We start from the raw sequence: 17,397 nt of genomic DNA, 5'->3' as shown, positions 1-17,397 counted from the left end.
TTCTCCCTGTGTAAAAGGCTAGAACCTGTTAGAATTGAGTGTTTTGTTTTTTTTTTTTTTATCCCCCAGATCTGTTAAACTGATAAACTACCGACAGGTTAGGCTTTGATAAGATAATTTTACCTGAGAAGGTGAGGAAACACCTGCTCAGGAATACAAGGCTCTAGTGTTTTAAATGTCCTTTCCTGTCCCCTTGCTGGAATCAGGGAGAGTAGTCTTCTCTGTCATTTACTGTGAGGACTTCGTAGGAATATTGGAGCTGAAAATAAAAAATTACCAGCCGCTGGGTCCTCATGGACTTTTTATCTCCCAGGCTTCCCACACTGAGCCTCCAGCACCTTGTCAGTGACAGTCTAGGTTTTCCCACTCCATACTGGTTTCCATGGAAATATCTGCTCATGGATTTTTGTTTGGATAAGTTGTGATTCTTACAGTCACTTGTTTCCCTAATTTGGGGACAGAAGTTTGCCCTGTGACCACAGTCTTTGACATAACCAAGAAGAGTTCTTGAGTTTTCAGATTTTTCAGCTTTTTTCTTGTCTAGACTGAGCAGTGAGTTCTTAGCTCCTTAGATGAAGTACTGTTAATGAGAAATTAGTAAAAACTGAGGCTGTACTTTTTATCCAAAAAGTACTTAAGAGACCATTATTTGCAAATAGCTTGAATTTTTTTAGATAATAGTAACATTTAAAATTCCATCATTATATCCATAAAATACCAGACAATTATGAAATATTGAAAAAAATCAAGGAAACAATCTATTCGAGAGATGTTCCTAGATGATAAGAATCAATATTATAAAATTTTGAATTTCTTAGAATTAATTTGATTGGAGCTGTGATAAGTAAATATAATTGTAGTAAATGTTTCAAAGGGTGATAAAAGATTTCAAAAGTTAATGTGGTGAGTTACTGGATCTTTGAGTTATAGACTTAAAAATGTTATAGTTATAATTTTAAAACCTAGGCATGATTAAAAAAAAAATCAATGGCAGAAAAAAAGATATCCATGCCAGAAGAGAGTAAAAAGTCCAAGAATATGAGACATTTCATCTGTGCCATTTTCCATGTAGATAGCCTATACTTCTCATGAACAATTCTGAGACATTTGCTTAGCTTTGAAAAAAAACTATCTGGTAAAAGTACTAAGTAAATTACAAGTTTATTGAACATTAAAATTTTACATTCTTGATTGAATGTGTGTGTGTGTGTGTGTACTTATATTGTTGATTGAGAAGCCCTAAGCATATCACCAAAGGAGGAAATCATGAGAAAAATTCAATGAATAATATTTGGAAAATCCACTAAAAAGTACAGAACCAAAACAATACTTGTAAATAGTATCAAAAGAAATATGACAGAATTTGTGGAAGTATTAGTAGCATTTGATAAAGCCAGTGATCTTATCAATCAAATAACTTACTAATCTTGTTAAGAAATAGATGAAGCCTCAGGAAAATTAGCCATTCCGTTCAATAAGGCATTCACAGTGGACAATACAAATAGACAATATATCTAGAAGAAACTTAATTTTGTGATTAAAAAATTACAAACTAAGAACATATTGTTTAGGGCCTTCCTGGTGGCTCTCAGGGCTTAAATCTCATTGCTAGAGCATGTAGTGGTTTCAATAGAAATATTTGCTCTTAGATTTTTGTTTGGATAAGTTGTGGTTCTCATATTCATCTTTGTGGCCTGAGTTCTATCCCCAGCCCAGAGGTGACCCACATGGCGCAGCAGACCTCTCCAGGCTCACCTGCTGCTCCCCTCAGCAGTGTATTTTGGTAGATCCACCTGTTCTGCTCCCCACTGTTTCTGGTGAATCCTCACCTCCCACCCCCACATCTCTGGTCTATGCCCCAGTTCTTGTATACAAAATAAATAAAATCTTTTTTTTTTTAAAGAACATATTATTTAAATATCCTCTATAAATTTAATGATAATTGAGCAGAATTAAAAAGTTATTTTGGGCAACAAAACTTTTACAGATTATTCCTTATACTATCCACAGCAGCCTTTTTGATGGCTATTTGACAGTCTATGTCAAAAGTCCAAATGTTCTAATTGGCTATTATATTTCTAATAATTTTTAATTTAACTCCAAGGAATTATGTAATGAGAATCAGTTGTTGTTTTTTTAAGATTTATTTATTTGTGCATACAGAACTGGGGTACAGGCCAGAGGCTCAGGGGCGGTGAGAGGCTTCACCAGAGACAGAGTGGGGAGCAGAACAGGCAGATTGACGAAGTACACTGCTGAGGGGAGCAGCGGGCAAGTCAGGAGAGGTCTGACGCGCCATGTGGTCACCTCCGGGGCAGCAGGCGGGAATCGAACTCATGCAGAAGTGGCTTTGGCTTTTCAGTGCTGTGCTTTAACCCGCTGCGCCACCAGGGAGGGCCGAGAATCAGTTTTAACTGTAGAATTCAGCTTAAAGAAATTAGTAAGAGCTGGCACAAACCTGTATAAATAGATGCTTATTGAAATACTATTATAGTGAAGAGTTAGAGCAACATAAGAAGCCCTGCCCATACATTAAATATTGTGTTTACATTTATTTGCATACATATAGACATTACATACATGTGTGACCAGTACAAAGCATGTGTACCTGGGGTAAATAAGCAGTCTGCCCCCATTTTGTGTAAACCAAGCTTTGACACAAAACTTAATGACTGACTAAGGCAGATACAAAATGAGCCAACATCACAGCTTAGTAATGGTTCTTCCTGGATACACTGCAGGTTTGTTTGACTCTTCTTTTTTTCTGACTGCAAAATAGTTACAGAATAGAAAAACAATCTTTTCAGTACAAACCTTGGTGATTATTGCTGAAAATTCTTTTTCTCTTTACAAAGAATATTCACTGATGATTTTGATAAGTGGAAATTTGACTTAAACTTTCCACTCTTACTCCTTACATGCACCTTGACTTATTTGAAATCTGTATTGTTAACTAAATAAGACAGTGATTTAATGGTGTGTTTAAAAGTCTTTTCGTCTACCTGAGGGCATATACAGGTGATGTAACTTTTTAAAGATCCCACTGGCCAAGCTCCAAGTCTGAGGCTTTGGAGACGTGTTTGAGGCAGCACTTGGTTCTTCAGAGTATCCCTTCCTTTCCTCTGTCTGCCAGGCCATTTTTATGATTCTAACCTTAGTTTTCCCCTGACTGGAGGTGGCTCCCACACCCCGGCCAGATCAGTGATGGGTGATGAATGTCTCCTGAGCCGTGCTGCTGCAGAGCTGGCTGGTGGGGTACTCAGCCCTTCCACTGCACCCCCTTTAGAAGGGTGGGAAGTCCTACAAAAGCATCATTTGGGGATGTTCTGGTGAAAGGGAGCTGAGGTGGGTGGTCTTAGAGACTTTTATTTAGGCAATGTAGTCATCACTGAGCCCCTCTTTCTTCTTTTTTCTTTCAGCAAGTAGTTATCAAACCTCTACTGTGCTTAGTACTTTTGAGACAGTTGAAGACAGATAGATTCTTGATAGCTGCTGACCCAAAATTAGAATTCAACACTTACTCTAAGAGTTATTGATAGATGAAAATTCTATGGAATGTTATGCTTGGAATCTGTTCTCTGAAGCTTATGCCCTTTTTTTTATTCCCTGAAACAGGACCAAGTGATAGCATGGCCTAATCTGTGCTTACGAGAGCAGATTGCCTTTAACTCTGAACTTCAGTTCTGTTCCCTTGTGAACAGGAATTCTGACATGATATTCCCAATAGTTGTTAAAAAGGAAAGAGGTTACTCCTCACACCCCTCAGGTTGAAAACAGTCTGACTCAACACCAGGAGGGACTGAGGATTTACAGGCTTGGTTGCAGACCACTAGAGGTTCCACGAGGCAGGCTCTTCTGGAAGTGTGTAGCTGCTCCTGAGAGCCATTGCCTTGGGGTCAACTTCCTTGTGCTGTTCTTGTGTTCACCTCATTTGGAACATTACAGACTCTTCTTTTCATCCAAGCATCTTTTCAAAAACCTCTTACCTAAGACTGCCTAACAGGGAGGAATTTTAGAGATCATGGGACTTGCAGAAACAAGTTCAGAGGCATGGCATGCTCAGAGATATGGTTGCTGGTGGTCTATATCTTGCTCAAAATGTACTTCTACTGTACCATGCACTGGGTATTTCCATGGAAATGGAAACTGTTCTCTTCAGAGGAGAACACATTCCAAATTCAAGTGCAGCATTAAATGGTCATTGCCTCCACCCCATCCCTTGGGAGTTGAAAGACAAGGGCTGTTAACACTACAAGTTTCATGTGTGATGTTGGATGGGTCCAGGTTTTTCCACATTTTTGAATCAGCAGTCCTTTCCCTGCTTATATGGCTCTCTAACTCCCCTAAAGTGATCTGCTGACGTCTCTCTTCCATATGCTTGTGATCAGCCAGTCAGTGCTGAGAATGAAGAAAGCATATTGGTAGGAGGATCAGGGAGACAAAAGGGCAGAGGAGGGAGCAGAGGCAGGTGGCCTGAGTTCCAGAGATATATGAAAATGATTTGCGTGCCCCTCTTCCACTCCAGCCCTTCTCCCTCTAGATGTGGCTTAAGTGTTAAAGTCCTTGGGGAAGCTCCTGGCATAGGTGTTCTTTCCAAGCTTACTCATTCTGCACTGTTGTTGAAGGGAAACATGGAAATGCCCATACACAAAGTTTAATATTGAACATTATTAAAAATAGATTAAACAATGCACAAGGTTCTTTCTTCTATGGTGTCTAGACGCAAACATTAGCCATCCTCTTGTTTATGTTTACCTCGCTTGTGTCTTTTACCTTCCACAGGACCAGCTTTCAGCTGACATGTACAGTTTTGTGGCCAAAGAAATCGACTATGCAAACTACTTTCAAACGGTAAGCATCTAGAAAGGTGAGATCTTAAAGCTTGTTGGGAAGAGTCATGGGGGGAGGCGTGTGGGAGAGGAGCTGAGGGCTCCTTGGTTGGTCAAGGAGCAGGGTGGGGCTCTCACTGTTCCCCCCATGAATATCTGCCTTCCATCTCTTCTTATGTGATGGCTCTTAAAACAGAAGAAAACTTAACTCCATCCACGAAGATTGTTGCAAGTCAGTGATTCTTAGGGACTTTGCTTCCTCTTCAAGTGGACAGCAGGTGGAGACATTCTGGGCTGTCACCCAGACAGTTCCCAGCCACTGGGGGAGGGGTTTGCTACTGACATCTAGTGGGTGGAGGTCATGGATGCATCTTTCAATGCACAGCACAGTCCCCACAGCAAACAGATGTCCAGTCCAAATTGTCAGTCTGGCCAACATTTTGAAATGCTGCACTGTCATAAACAAGGAGCTTGGAAAGGAAAATGAGATAACTCCACCCCCTGCTCATCTTTGTAATTTAATTTTTCCCCTAGAGATGATGACAAGTGAATGATTATTGATGTGGTCTGTTTGCTGCTCATCAATGAAAGCAGATTTAGAGCGTAGGGAAACAGGATGTGAGGCATCTATACTGGAACAATCTCATCCAAATAATTGGGACCCTGGCTCTTCCCCAGAGTGAATACAAGGCAGCTCAAACAACAAGGACAGTCACAAACTTGAGAGAAAAAAATGCAAATAACAATACAGTCATGTTTATCTGCTTTTAAACTTGGGAATAAAATTCAAACCTGAAAGTTTTTATTTATGGTCAGGCAGGTGATGACAATAATGAAGGAAGATAAAGAGGAAAGAAGGAGAAATCCTGAAGGTTTAAAGCGCTTCGACTGTGGTCCAAGCAGTGGCAGTTATTTGTAGTCTTCCAGCACTTTGATTTCTAGTCAGAGGAGTTCTGTCTACCCAGAAAAAGCATTCTATGCATTCCTTTTAATTTTAATGTTTATTTAAAAATAGTAGTATTTTTTCTCAGGAATGTTTGCATTGGTTTTATTTATAAAGAAATTGTTTAATTTTAGAGTTTCGAAAATTGATGAAAGTTGACATTTCAAGCCTTATTAAACTGCCTTAATTGTTATTTGTGTACCCTTTATGTTGATACTCTGATTTTTTAAAAAATCCGTATTGATTTTACTTAGATATAGTGATAGCTATCCTCCCCACCAAGCATTTAAACAGTGAGTCCCTCTCCTTCATGCATTTTTAGGGGGAAGAGGGTGTTCAGAAAATAAATGAAGTAACTATTATTCACAGGTTTTCATCTGTCCTCATCATTTCAGCAGCTTTCTAAGTAATGGACTAGCCAAAATAGAAAATCTTGAAGGAATTTGTTCTCTGGGCTGCATTGCTATAGCAAAGCAATTTTAGCTCCCAAGGTACTTGAAGAAGGTTGTGAATCCCAAGTTTTCTGACCTTTTATATCTTAAACTCATTTTGCAGAAACCAAGATATATATAGGACTAATGGCACTTAGCTCTACCTTAAAGGCAAATGGGTTCCAAAGTGTGCCTTCTATTTATATTTTCTTGTTGTTCCACTGCTCTGTGTTACTTTTCTCTGTGACGGGGGGTGAGGGTTGCTCAGTAAACGCAGGGGTGCTATGAGGCAGATTCTCTAATACCCCGACTCTGGAGCCATTTTCATTGCTTCAGGGTTCTACTCCCCAAGTTTTCAGTTGTGATCGATCACTCCTTTGCTACAGAGACTAAAAAGGAAGCATGCCCATCAATCTGGGTGGGCTGCACCTCCTGCCCCTGTGTGTAAGCAGCACCTTCGTGCAGAGCACCCCACAGGTCACAGAAGCCTGTGCTCCCCACCCCTTGGCAAAGGGTAATGCCTGCCTTTGTGTTTTTTCAGCTAATAGAAGTACAAGCTGAATATCACAGGAAGTCACTGACACTCTTGCAGGCTGTGTTGCCTCAGATAAAAGCACAACAAGGTAAGTGCAGAGCTTCCTTGCAAGAGGTGGATAGGGAACTCGCTTGCCTTCTCAGTATGATGGACTCCCTCTGCTTGTTCACCCTTGTGCACACAACAACAGAATCACATGAGCCACAAGAACTTTACACACTTGTTCCCTGATCTAGCTGCATGGAAGCAAAGCCAATTCACAACCACTCTGCCATCTCCAGGGGATGAATGGGGAGAAGGATGTGAGCATGGATGTGTATGCAGGTGTGTAACAAACAGGAGGCCAGCACCCCTGAAGACATCTACCTGGCAGTCTTCCTGCTTAATCCTCCCCGACATCTTCCAAACTGCCAAAATGAATACTCCATTGAGCCTCCGTATCGTCAGTCGCTTTAGAAGAATCTGTATGACCAGAAAAAGAAATATCCCAGCCTGTGACTTTTACTCACTTCTGGTTGACCCCTTTCTCGCTCTGTCCTCTCAGAGGCCTGGGTAGAGAAGCCTTCCTTTGGGAAACCCCTGGAGGAGCACCTCATGATCAGCGGTCGGGAGATTGCCTTTCCCATTGAGGCGTGTGTGACAATGCTGCTTGAATGTGGGATGCAGGAGGAGGTAGGTCTGGATGCACTAAACTCTGCTTAAGACTTGGCTCCTCTTCTATGAGACAGAGCTGTCAGGCATCATCCCTCAGGGTGCCCACATTCCAAAGATGTAGGTTGTGATACAGTCCTCTCCCCTGAGGGTGCAAGTTGGTCCTGGTTTCTCCCATGAACCTTTACAGGGAGAGTAGAGAATTGTTGGAGACTGACACCAGCTGCCACACTCCACCAATCCCCCTATCTGACATGAGTGGACCACCACTTCCTCCTCCTCCTTATTTCTCCTTCTCCCTCTTTTCCTCCCTGCCCCATCATCCCTGTGATACACCACTTCTTCCTTCTCTCCACCCTCTACCTCCCCTCTTACCCCTCCCGTTCATCCTTTTGCTTACTGCAGTCCCTTATTTTAAAATTAGGCCTTTTAAGCTTTTTTTTTTTTTATTATGACCGACCCTTTTATAGAGATCCTGAAAATATGATTGATAGAAACTTTAGAGAAGTACTTCTTGGGCCCTCCCTGGTGGTTTAATGGGTTAAAGCACAGCACTACAAAGCTATCCCCAGTCATTTCAGCACGAGTTCAATCCCCGGCCAGAGAGGTGACCCACATGGTATGGCAGACCTCTCCTGTCTCACCAGCTGCTCCCCTCAGCAGTGTACCTTGTCTGTTCTGCTCCCCTCACTGTCTCTGGCAAATCCTCTCACTGCCCTTGTGCCTCTGGTATGTGCCCCAGTTCTGTATGTATAAATAAATAAATCTTTAAAAAAAAGTTTAAAAAAATGAAAAGAACAGAAAAATACTTAAGAGTCACATGTAAAAAAGTCTATGAGAAATTGGCAACTTTAGTTTTTATTTCTGTGCAAATCATTTCCTGGGAGCTAAACTTCATTGTTGGATTCTTCTATGGCTATTTTAAAATCTTTATTCCATCTTCCTTTGATCTGTTCAGCCAATCAATATTTATTTTGGGCATGCTCTGCATTTTCTTCTGAGCTCAGAGTAAGAGTGAGGTAGGGAGTTAAGAACTTACTGTGAGACATAAGTCTATCAACCATCAAATAAACTGGTTAGTCCGAAACCATCTGTAAGTCATTAAGAAGTGGGTCACACAGGGCAAACCGAGGGCTGTGGAAGAAAAGGGAGCCAGCATTCAAAGGGGTATTGGCACCTCCTGTCTCTCAGGCTTGCTCTAAATACTGGCTTTTCAAAAGGAATGGGGACAAGTATCTTTGGACCACATTGTATTGTCAGCCATTTTCATGCGTGTTTTCAGTTACGAGATGAGTACATGTTTATGTCCCTAAGGTGTAGTTCTTAGAGGGAGCTAAACCAGGCTTTCTCTTCCCATCTTTTATTATTATTATGGAAAAATAAAAACACATAAAGAGCATAATAGGCCTTACCACCTGGCTTATGGCCAGCCCTATTTTATCTTTTCCTTCATTTCCTGCTCCTCAGCCCCTACCTGGGATATTTTGAAGCCAATCCCAGACATTCTTGTCATCTGATCTATAGTACTTTAATATGGTTCTCTAAAAGATAAGGCATGTTTTTAATTAAACATTACTGTTTTTAAAACTGAAAATAATTTGTCAGTATCTTTAAATATCCAATCATTGTAAACTGATTAAAGAATAGTTGCTATGACTGTTTTTCCATCGTATCTCCCTGCTCTTAAATATTTCTGGACCTTTCCACCTCTTGCCAGACCTCAGTCTCTTGACTTGCATTTGCCCTTACTTGTATCAGCTTTTTTCCTTTCAGTGACAAGTATGGTCAGGTTTTGCCTAGCCTAGAGAATTACCTTCAACTCACTACCACTTCATGATCCTTCCCTAAGTCTTTAGGGATTGTTTGCTTGTTCTGCCAGTCATTTCTTAAAGCAGCTCTCAACATTGGCTGCTCCTACTTCCTTGCCACCACTTACCTACTTGTCTTCCTGCCCTGTCACTTCTCTCCCCACCACTGGGCTATACTTGCCCTCCTTAGTCCCTGGAGGCCTCTGGAATTCAGTTCCTCTGTCTAAGTGCAGTCGCTGGGCCACATTGCTGCCTGTGAAGTTACTAGTGTGGCCACCCTTGAGACTAACACCTCCCCGGGCACCCATTTCCCCTCTTGCCCTGTGAGGAGCATCCTGATGCTCTTTCCACCCTTATCCCATGGGCAGTACACTCCACAATCTCTAAGTCACACTCCTATGGCTTCACCTCAATCTCAGTGAGGATTCAGTATTCTCTTCCCTCTCTGGCCTCCATTCCCATGTTTACTGCCTTTCTTTAATATTTTGATGCAGATTTTCCTCTGGCTCCTCAAAAACTGGCATCCTCATCTATTTTGAGTCCCCCCACTCCTAGTTTTTACATGTCACTCAATGCAGAAGTCTCATTGGCTCACAACCAAAAGTCTAAGCTCATATTTGACAGCACTACTTCCTTGTCTTTGGCATTTTCCATCACCAAATGCTGCTTGCTTTTTCACTGATATGGCATGGTTTTATGAGGATCTAATCCACTGCTTTGATGTGTGCAGGTACTTGGTCGCCTTGTCTCAGAGCCTTATGTATACACTAGTCCAAACATGTTTATGTGGCTTCTTCCTACATGCTTAAGAGCTTTGGACATTGTTTATCTGATACACTATTGATATATATCAGAGGGGGTTTAGTGATCTTAGTAGGTCAAAATTCTCTATTCCTTCCCAAGAAAATTTTCTTCTAAAGGAACTTGGAAATCTGAATGGCCATAGTTAACGGAACAAGGGATATCTCCCAGCCTGTTGATCAGTGGGTTACATCATAGAAAACGAAGAGCTAAGAAGGCAAAACAGAAACCTCAACGTCTTCAACCCATGTTTAACTCTCCTATGATGTGACAGTTCCTTCCCAAGTCCAACCTGCATTTGTCTTCATACAGCTCAGTCTCCTGTTTCTCTACAAGGTGCAGTGGTCACTGGGAAGAGATGTCCATGATTTGAAAGTCTCTTGAAGAATGAAACATGGAGGGGCCAGTGGAGGCAGGCATTGCTCCTTCACTGACCCCAAGTCTGCCCTTTCCCTCAGGTCATTGCTTTCATTTGGTTCTGAAAGTGTAGCCCACTGCTTTCCTGTGTGACACACACTTTCACAGACCTTTTCACATCAGTTATATTCTCCAAAGTGTATCTTAGATACCCCAGAAAAAGAAGTCAAGTGGTCAGGTTCATTTATTCAGCAACTTCTTGGTGAACCATACTAGGCAGTGGAGATACAACAGGCCCAGTTTCTATTCTCAAGTTGCTGATGTCTAAAGGAAGAAGCATTTATAAAGTGGCAGCAGCAATATGGAACAGCCGTGTTGGGCAAAAATGTGCCTACAAGCTTTTGGAGGAAAGTCTGTTTCTTGGTTTGGCTTTTGTGGCTTTGAGTTTCAAGGCTGTACACTGACCCTCTGACCTTCGGCAGGGACTCTTCCGAGTAGCCCCATCTGCCTCCAAGCTGAAGAAGCTGAAAGCTGCCCTGGACTGCTGTGTGGTGGATGTTCAGGAGTACTCAGCAGACCCCCATGCCATTGCAGGTAGGGGTCCACCGTCCCTGAGCACCCTAGAAATTCACTGGGAGGGAAGAACCTGGGGGAGTGGTGTGAGGCCTCTTGTCAGGGACACTTGAGCCAGTGACTTCCCAGCATGCTTCAGTCGTTTTAGGTGTGGTTGCCATTGCCCCTTGAGGGACAGTCTGCCTCCCCCAGAACACCAACAGAAGGTGAGAAGTAAGAGGGGGAGGTCAAGGCCGTTGTCAGCCCACTCCCCTGCCTTGCCAGGACTGAGGGGCCCACTCACCTGGGAAGCCACCATTTGACTCTACCATGTGACAGTGGCTCACAGTCAGTGCTGTTTTTCTGCTCAGGAGCTTTGAAATCTTACCTCCGAGAGTTGCCAGAACCTCTTATGACCTTTGAACTTTATGATGAGTGGATTCAGGCTTCCAAGTGAGTACATCACATTTTGGAGGATCTTGGGGGTTAGTATTTATTTGGAAATACTGATTGAAATTTTGAAAGCATGTTGACCTATGATGTAGCAACACTATTTCTAGGTGTCTTTCAAGGAGAGATGCTTGTATGTGTATCCATATCCAAAGGAGACATGTATACAAGTCACATAAATAAAGTACTTCCACGCTAGGGAGTGCCAGCACAGAGGTTCAGAATAGCCCAAACATAGTGCCTGAGAATGGATACAAGGACTGATCCAATCCTAGGACATCTTCCTGAGAACAGGAGTGTCTCTACTTTTACTCTGACAAGACTGTTGCCCAAGACTGTTCCCTGATCAGCTCCTTCTAGTTACTGGACTTTACCTTAAATTTATCCTTCCTTGATGACCCCGTGTCCCACTCCCTGTGCTGATTCTCTGCATATAACTGATCACCAGGTTAGGACTGCCCTTGTATCGCTAACTAGGTTGTGCCTTTGACAGAACATGACCTGGTAGTTTCTTAGCCCCTAGGACAGAGCCTGGCACCCAGGAAGCGACAATATGTGTTTGTTGATTTTTATGGAATGAGAGTGCTTGGTAGCATCTGCCCTACCACCTTAGAAAAGATTGGGCTGCAGAAAAGGAGTGAGGCTTGGTGCATAGAAACCTCACTGCAGTGGCAGAGGCTGTTCATGGAGAGCGCTCCATGAACAGATCCTCTGCTGAGCACTGCACACATTTTCCTTTGAACTGGTCACAGAGATGCTCTGAGGGAAATCCTCTTATTAATCTCATCTGATGGAGAGGAATGTGAGGTGCAGAGAGGTGAGATAATTGGTACAAGGTCACAGGGAGGATGACACATCCCTACACAAAACCCCCTTTGGCTGGCTATTGGTCAACATATGACTGCTTAAGCAAATAGGATGTGTTATCTTTCCATTTCTTAATGTGGCATTGGTTTTTACGTTCCCTATTTCCTAGCAAAAAAAAAAAAAAAATTTTAGGGCCCTCCCTGATGGCACAGTGGGTTAGGATGCAGCACTACAAGCTGGCTGCAGCCACTTTAATGCGAGTTTGATTGTGACCCAGAGGTGACCCAATTGTGACCCACATGGTGCAGCAGACCTCTCCTGACCCACCCGATGCTCCCCTCAGCAGTGTACTTTGTCAGTCTGCCTATTCTGCTTCCCACGCTGTCTCTGGTGAATCCTCTCAGCAACCCCTGCATCTCTGGCCTATACCCCAGTTCTGTATGAATAAATAAATAAATCTTTAAAAAAAATTTTTTTTTAAAGAGATAGTTTGCTTTGCCTTCAAAGCTGAACGTAGGAAAAGAGGGTTTTTCTTATCTTTCAGGACTGGAAGCAGTCCATCCAGTACCTAGCAATGGAGCTGTGGTGATGTGCCACCACTCTGGTTTTGAGCCCACGTCTAAGGGTCAAAGCAGGGGACTCAGCCTTTCCTGAAGAAAAGGTTCTTTGGGCATAGGACCTTTCTAGTCATGTAGCCCTTGATGTTGATTTTCATGAAAAGTATATTTAATATGTAGCTCTAAAAGTAATTTATTTGCACTCTCCGAGGGCTTATAAATAAAGAAGCTCTCAGAGCAATGTATTTATAGACTGGCAGTCCTCTGGTCCCTGGAAAGTATCCCTGAATTGCTCTTAAAGGATCAGATTTCCTGTGTCTCTATTGAATTTATAAAACTTACTTCCTCAGAAGGTACTTATTGAGCACCTATTGTCTGCCAGGGAGCTTACTGTGCCTTCAGTAATATCTATTGCATTGGACAACAGGCTGCCACCATGGTGTGAAAGTCGGTTGAACTCCCAGCCTCAGACCCTATATCTGGGTTTGCATGCCAGCATTACCCTCCTGCCAGCATTGTGGCCTTACTAGAGCAGTCTGACCTCTGACCTTGCTTCCGCCTGTCTCCCTGGCCCATATGTACCTGAGACATGTGATACATGCAGGGGGAAGTTTTACTAAAATAGCAAAAGACCACACATAAGAACCCAGAGGGAAAAATTAAAAACCAAACATTTGAATAATGATAACTTGCTGATATGGTCAGTAACAGTGATTGACTACTTTTATATAATGACTGGTTAGTGAGATATCATTGATGCAGCTCAATCATTGCCTTTTCCTGTTAACTTTTCAGTATCCAGGAGCAAGACAAGAGGCTGCAGGCTCTGTGGAATGCTTGTGAGAAATTACCCAAGGCCAATCACAACAACATCCGGTGAGTGGAGATTGGAGACACTGGCTGAGGGTTCTTGAAACCCCAGCCTCAGGGTTTCCTGGCTAAAGTTGTGCTCCCTAGCAAGTACAGCTTTTTATGGCATCCAAAGCATTGTCAACATGCATAGTCTCTTTTCCACCTCAGGTACTCTGTAAGGTTATTAAATACCACATTGTAACTGAAAAAAACAATTCAAAGAAGCTACTTGATTTTGGAGGTCCTTGGCTGATTTAGTTAAGTTCAAGGAACAAAGATTAATGCAGCCTATTTTAAAGTATTGGGACTTATACTAACTAAATGCAGGTGTCCATGGACACTTTGGAGAAGCTGACCTCACCTGGACCTGGAATTGGCAGAAGCCTTGAGCCTAATCTGCAGGCAGAAGAGGCAGGAGAATTTCCTTAGAGTTACCCCCATGAGCTATTTCCCACTTGCCTGTCTCTCGCTTTTCCTGCTGCTACCCGGGATTGCACTGCCTCTGCTTCGTGGATCTTTTTTCTACCCGCTTCTCCCCCTTCGCACTCTCTGCTTCCTCATCACTTTGTGTTGCCAGCCCTGCTCCTGGCTGTCTCTCCTTCATGCTTCCTTAAGTGCAGATTTTCAGCTTCAGCTCCTGCTGCCATCTGCCTGATTATTTCTGTTTTCCTGTTAAAAACCCCAAGAGCAAAAGTATGGTCGATCCTCAAAAAATGAAACATAGATTTGCCTTAGGATCCAGCAGTGCCACTTCTGGGCATATGTCCAAAAGCTTGGAAAGCAGGCGCTCTGTGCTTGTGTGCTAGTCTTCATAGCAGGATGATTCACAATAACCAAGAGATGGACCTGATCTAAATGTCGGTTGCTGTGATGAATGCAAAAACAAACTATGCAGACAATGCCACATTCATCCTTAAAATGGAAGGGACTTCGATTTACAGCATGGATGAATGTTGGGGCCAGACACAAAAAGACAAAGGCTGTGTGATTCTACTTACATGAGATATCCAGGTATACTTTATGTTTCATCTAGTAGTCAGACTCTTAGAAAAAGCATGGCGGCTTCCCGTGGGCTGGAGAGGACAGAGGGGGATGGGGCTATCTTTCAATGGTACAATGTTTTAGTTTGCATTGGTGGAAAAATCCTGCAAGGGATTGTGGTGATGATTGCCAAACACTGTGAAACTACAAAATGCTACTGGACTGTTCACTTCAAATTGTTAAAATCATAGTTTATCACAATTAAAAAATCCCAAAAACAAGAGTCAGGTCAATGCAGTTCACGAGTGCCGCGATCGTTCGAGACCACCGTCCCCTGACTGCTCTCCGTTTCGGCCTCACATGCTGGTGCAGGTATGTGGGGGGACTGTGAGCATGGGGTGTGGTCAGGAGAAGCTGTGAGAGGGCAGGCACAGGGGCAGCTTGGGGGCCAGCGGCCAGCACTAGCAACAGCCTCTCTGCAGGGCTGCCATGGAACCATTTCATTGTGACCCCAGAAAATGAGATTAGAACCACAGCTTTTTGTATCTGAGAGTTTAGGAGGAAACACATGCCCCAGGACTACTGGCCTCTGTCAGAGCCTGCTGGTTTCCAATATGGCTAGCCAGAGTGGTGTTCTCTGCTTAATGTGAGCATCGCTATTCTTACTGGTTCTTTTTTTTCAATAACTGCTTGATTGATCTGTAATTCACTTACCATTATACCCTTTCAAAGTGTACAATTCATTGTTTCTGCTTTTGTATATTTCCAGAGTTATGCAAGTATCACCATCTCACTTAGAACATTTGCATAATCATCAAAAGAAACCCTGTTTCCTCAGCAGTCACTTGTCGACCCTGTTTCCTCAGCAGTCACTTGTCGACCCCACCTAACCCCTGGTAGCCACCAGTCTACTTCTTGTAGCTATAGATTTACTTATTCCGGCCATTTCATCTAACTGGACCATGTACCTTGTAGTCTTTGTGTCTGACTTCTCTTACTTATCATGTTTTTCATGGTCATCCCTGTTTAACCTGTGTTAAAGGTTAGATACCTCCTATGAGCAGAATCATACAGTGTTTGTCTTTTTTGTGAGCTCAACATTCATCCATGCTGCAGCCTGCGTCAGAAAACCCTTCCACTTTGAGGATGAGTGTTGCATTGTGTGTACAGGTCGCTTATCCATTTATCAGCATTTCACTCCTTTTATGGCTTAATAATAGCCCATTATATGGGTGGGGCACATTTGGTTTACCATTTATTGTTTGATGGACATTCTAGTGGTCCCCACCTTTTGGATGTAATGAATAATGCCACTGTGAATATTTGTGTCCAAATTTGTGTGTGGACATTATTTTCTTGGGTATAACCTTAGTATTTGGGTTATATTCTAAGTCTTTAATTTTTTTCTTCACTGGCTTTCCCCAGAAATCTTCCTCAGATTTCCAGGAGTAATTCCTGGGGATACCACCCCCAGCTTGCACCTGTCCCTGCAGATACCTGGAAACCTGGTTTCTTGCTTCTGCACATGGGGGTGGGAGTGGATGGCAGGTCACAGGTAACTGAGAAGAAGGAACCACTTAGGTCATGAGATATTGAGTCAGAAGGAAAAAATGGAGAATTTTTCTGACCAGATGTTGATATCCAGCTGAGTGAAGTCTGACTATTTCCTTGGTTAAGAGAATACAGAGGTCATTTTTCCTGACACAAGACTCACCTGGTTATACTGCTGAATGTGAGATTCTCTGTCAGTAAGATGTGTCACAGGAGAGCACTTTCTGCCTTTGCTAAAGACTGTGGCTGGTGTTGAGCACTAATCAAGCTAGCCTTTCTGATTTCCTTTCAGATACTTGATCAAATTTTTATCCAAGCTGTCAGAATATCAAGATGTAAACAAGATGACTCCCAGTAACATGGCGATTGTGTTAGGACCCAACCTCCTCTGGCCCCAGGCAGAAGGGTGAGTTTGAGGAGGACGGGGCATGTGGCCACATATGAAGTCGGGAGTGTGTGTGGGTGGCGAAGGCACCCCATCTTCCCCAGCTTCCTTTACTTTTCAGCACCTATTTCTGTCTTGGCCTGCTCCCTGCCCAGACACATTAGGCCCAGAATTCTGCAGGTCTCCTCGCTTAGTCTCAGAGGTACTTCTGAGTGAGGTCTCTTCTAAGCTCTGGGCAACATTAGGATGAGAGGCATAGGCCACAGATGTGAAGGCACAGGCCAGCCCTTCAGGAGCACACACCCAGCACAAGATCCTGAGAGCAGAGGGTTGTCTCAAAGACAGAACAGATTGGCACGAGGTGAGTCAGGCAGTTATGAGAACCATACCCCACGACAGGTGCCCTGCATTTGGTGGTCACGTCTAACCCATGGTCATCTCAGCCCCTGTGGTATTCATTCTGGAGATGGGCAAAGACAGGTTCAGCATGCATCTTTCCCTCAGGAGAAATCCTGCTCTCAGACGTTGGCCTCCAGCTGTCCCAACCAGGGTCTTGGGCCCTTCCCAGCTGTGGACAAGGGTGCCCATCAACCACCTTGATGATAAATCACAAGCCCTCCTTGCTGTGTGCTTGCAGGAACATCACAGAGATGATGACCACAGTGTCTCTACAGATTGTTGGGATCATCGAACCCATCATCCAGCATGCGGACTGGTTCTTCCCTGGGGGTACGTGGTGGCATCAGGTTGGGGTGGGTGGGAGCAAGAGATGGGAAATGGGGGTTGGGGAAGAGCAGGAGTTTTGCTAGAAACTCTGAACCTTTGAAATTATATACTACTGCCCATAGATGTTCTGTTCTTAATCCCCTCTCTCTTTCACACACACACACACACACACACACACACA

At 43.2% G+C, this 17,397-nt stretch overlaps 1 protein-coding gene across 5 annotated transcripts in view; it reads left to right on the top strand.

Moving 5' to 3' along the window:
- The window catches only part of ARHGAP44 (Rho GTPase activating protein 44), a 143,193-nt gene that overhangs the window by 101,418 nt on the left and 24,378 nt on the right, over positions 1–17,397 (top strand). For all 5 annotated transcript variants that reach the window (XM_012726297.1, XM_012726295.1, XM_012726298.1 and 2 more), the window contains exons 8-15: positions 4,783–4,851; positions 6,745–6,826; positions 7,283–7,410; positions 10,838–10,949; positions 11,279–11,360; positions 13,517–13,597; positions 16,398–16,511; positions 17,128–17,219. In XM_012726297.1, the coding sequence (XP_012581751.1) occupies positions 4,783–4,851; positions 6,745–6,826; positions 7,283–7,410; positions 10,838–10,949; positions 11,279–11,360; positions 13,517–13,597; positions 16,398–16,511; positions 17,128–17,219 (760 nt within the window). The remainder of the gene's footprint in view (positions 1–4,782; positions 4,852–6,744; positions 6,827–7,282; positions 7,411–10,837; positions 10,950–11,278; positions 11,361–13,516; positions 13,598–16,397; positions 16,512–17,127; positions 17,220–17,397) is intronic.

Source organism: Condylura cristata, unplaced genomic scaffold (genome assembly GCF_000260355.1).
Source record: "Condylura cristata isolate star-nosed mole 26May11 unplaced genomic scaffold, ConCri1.0 scaffold00017, whole genome shotgun sequence".
NCBI classification, from domain to species: domain Eukaryota; kingdom Metazoa; phylum Chordata; class Mammalia; order Eulipotyphla; family Talpidae; genus Condylura; species Condylura cristata.
This window is presented reverse-complemented; position numbering and strand designations above follow the sequence as displayed.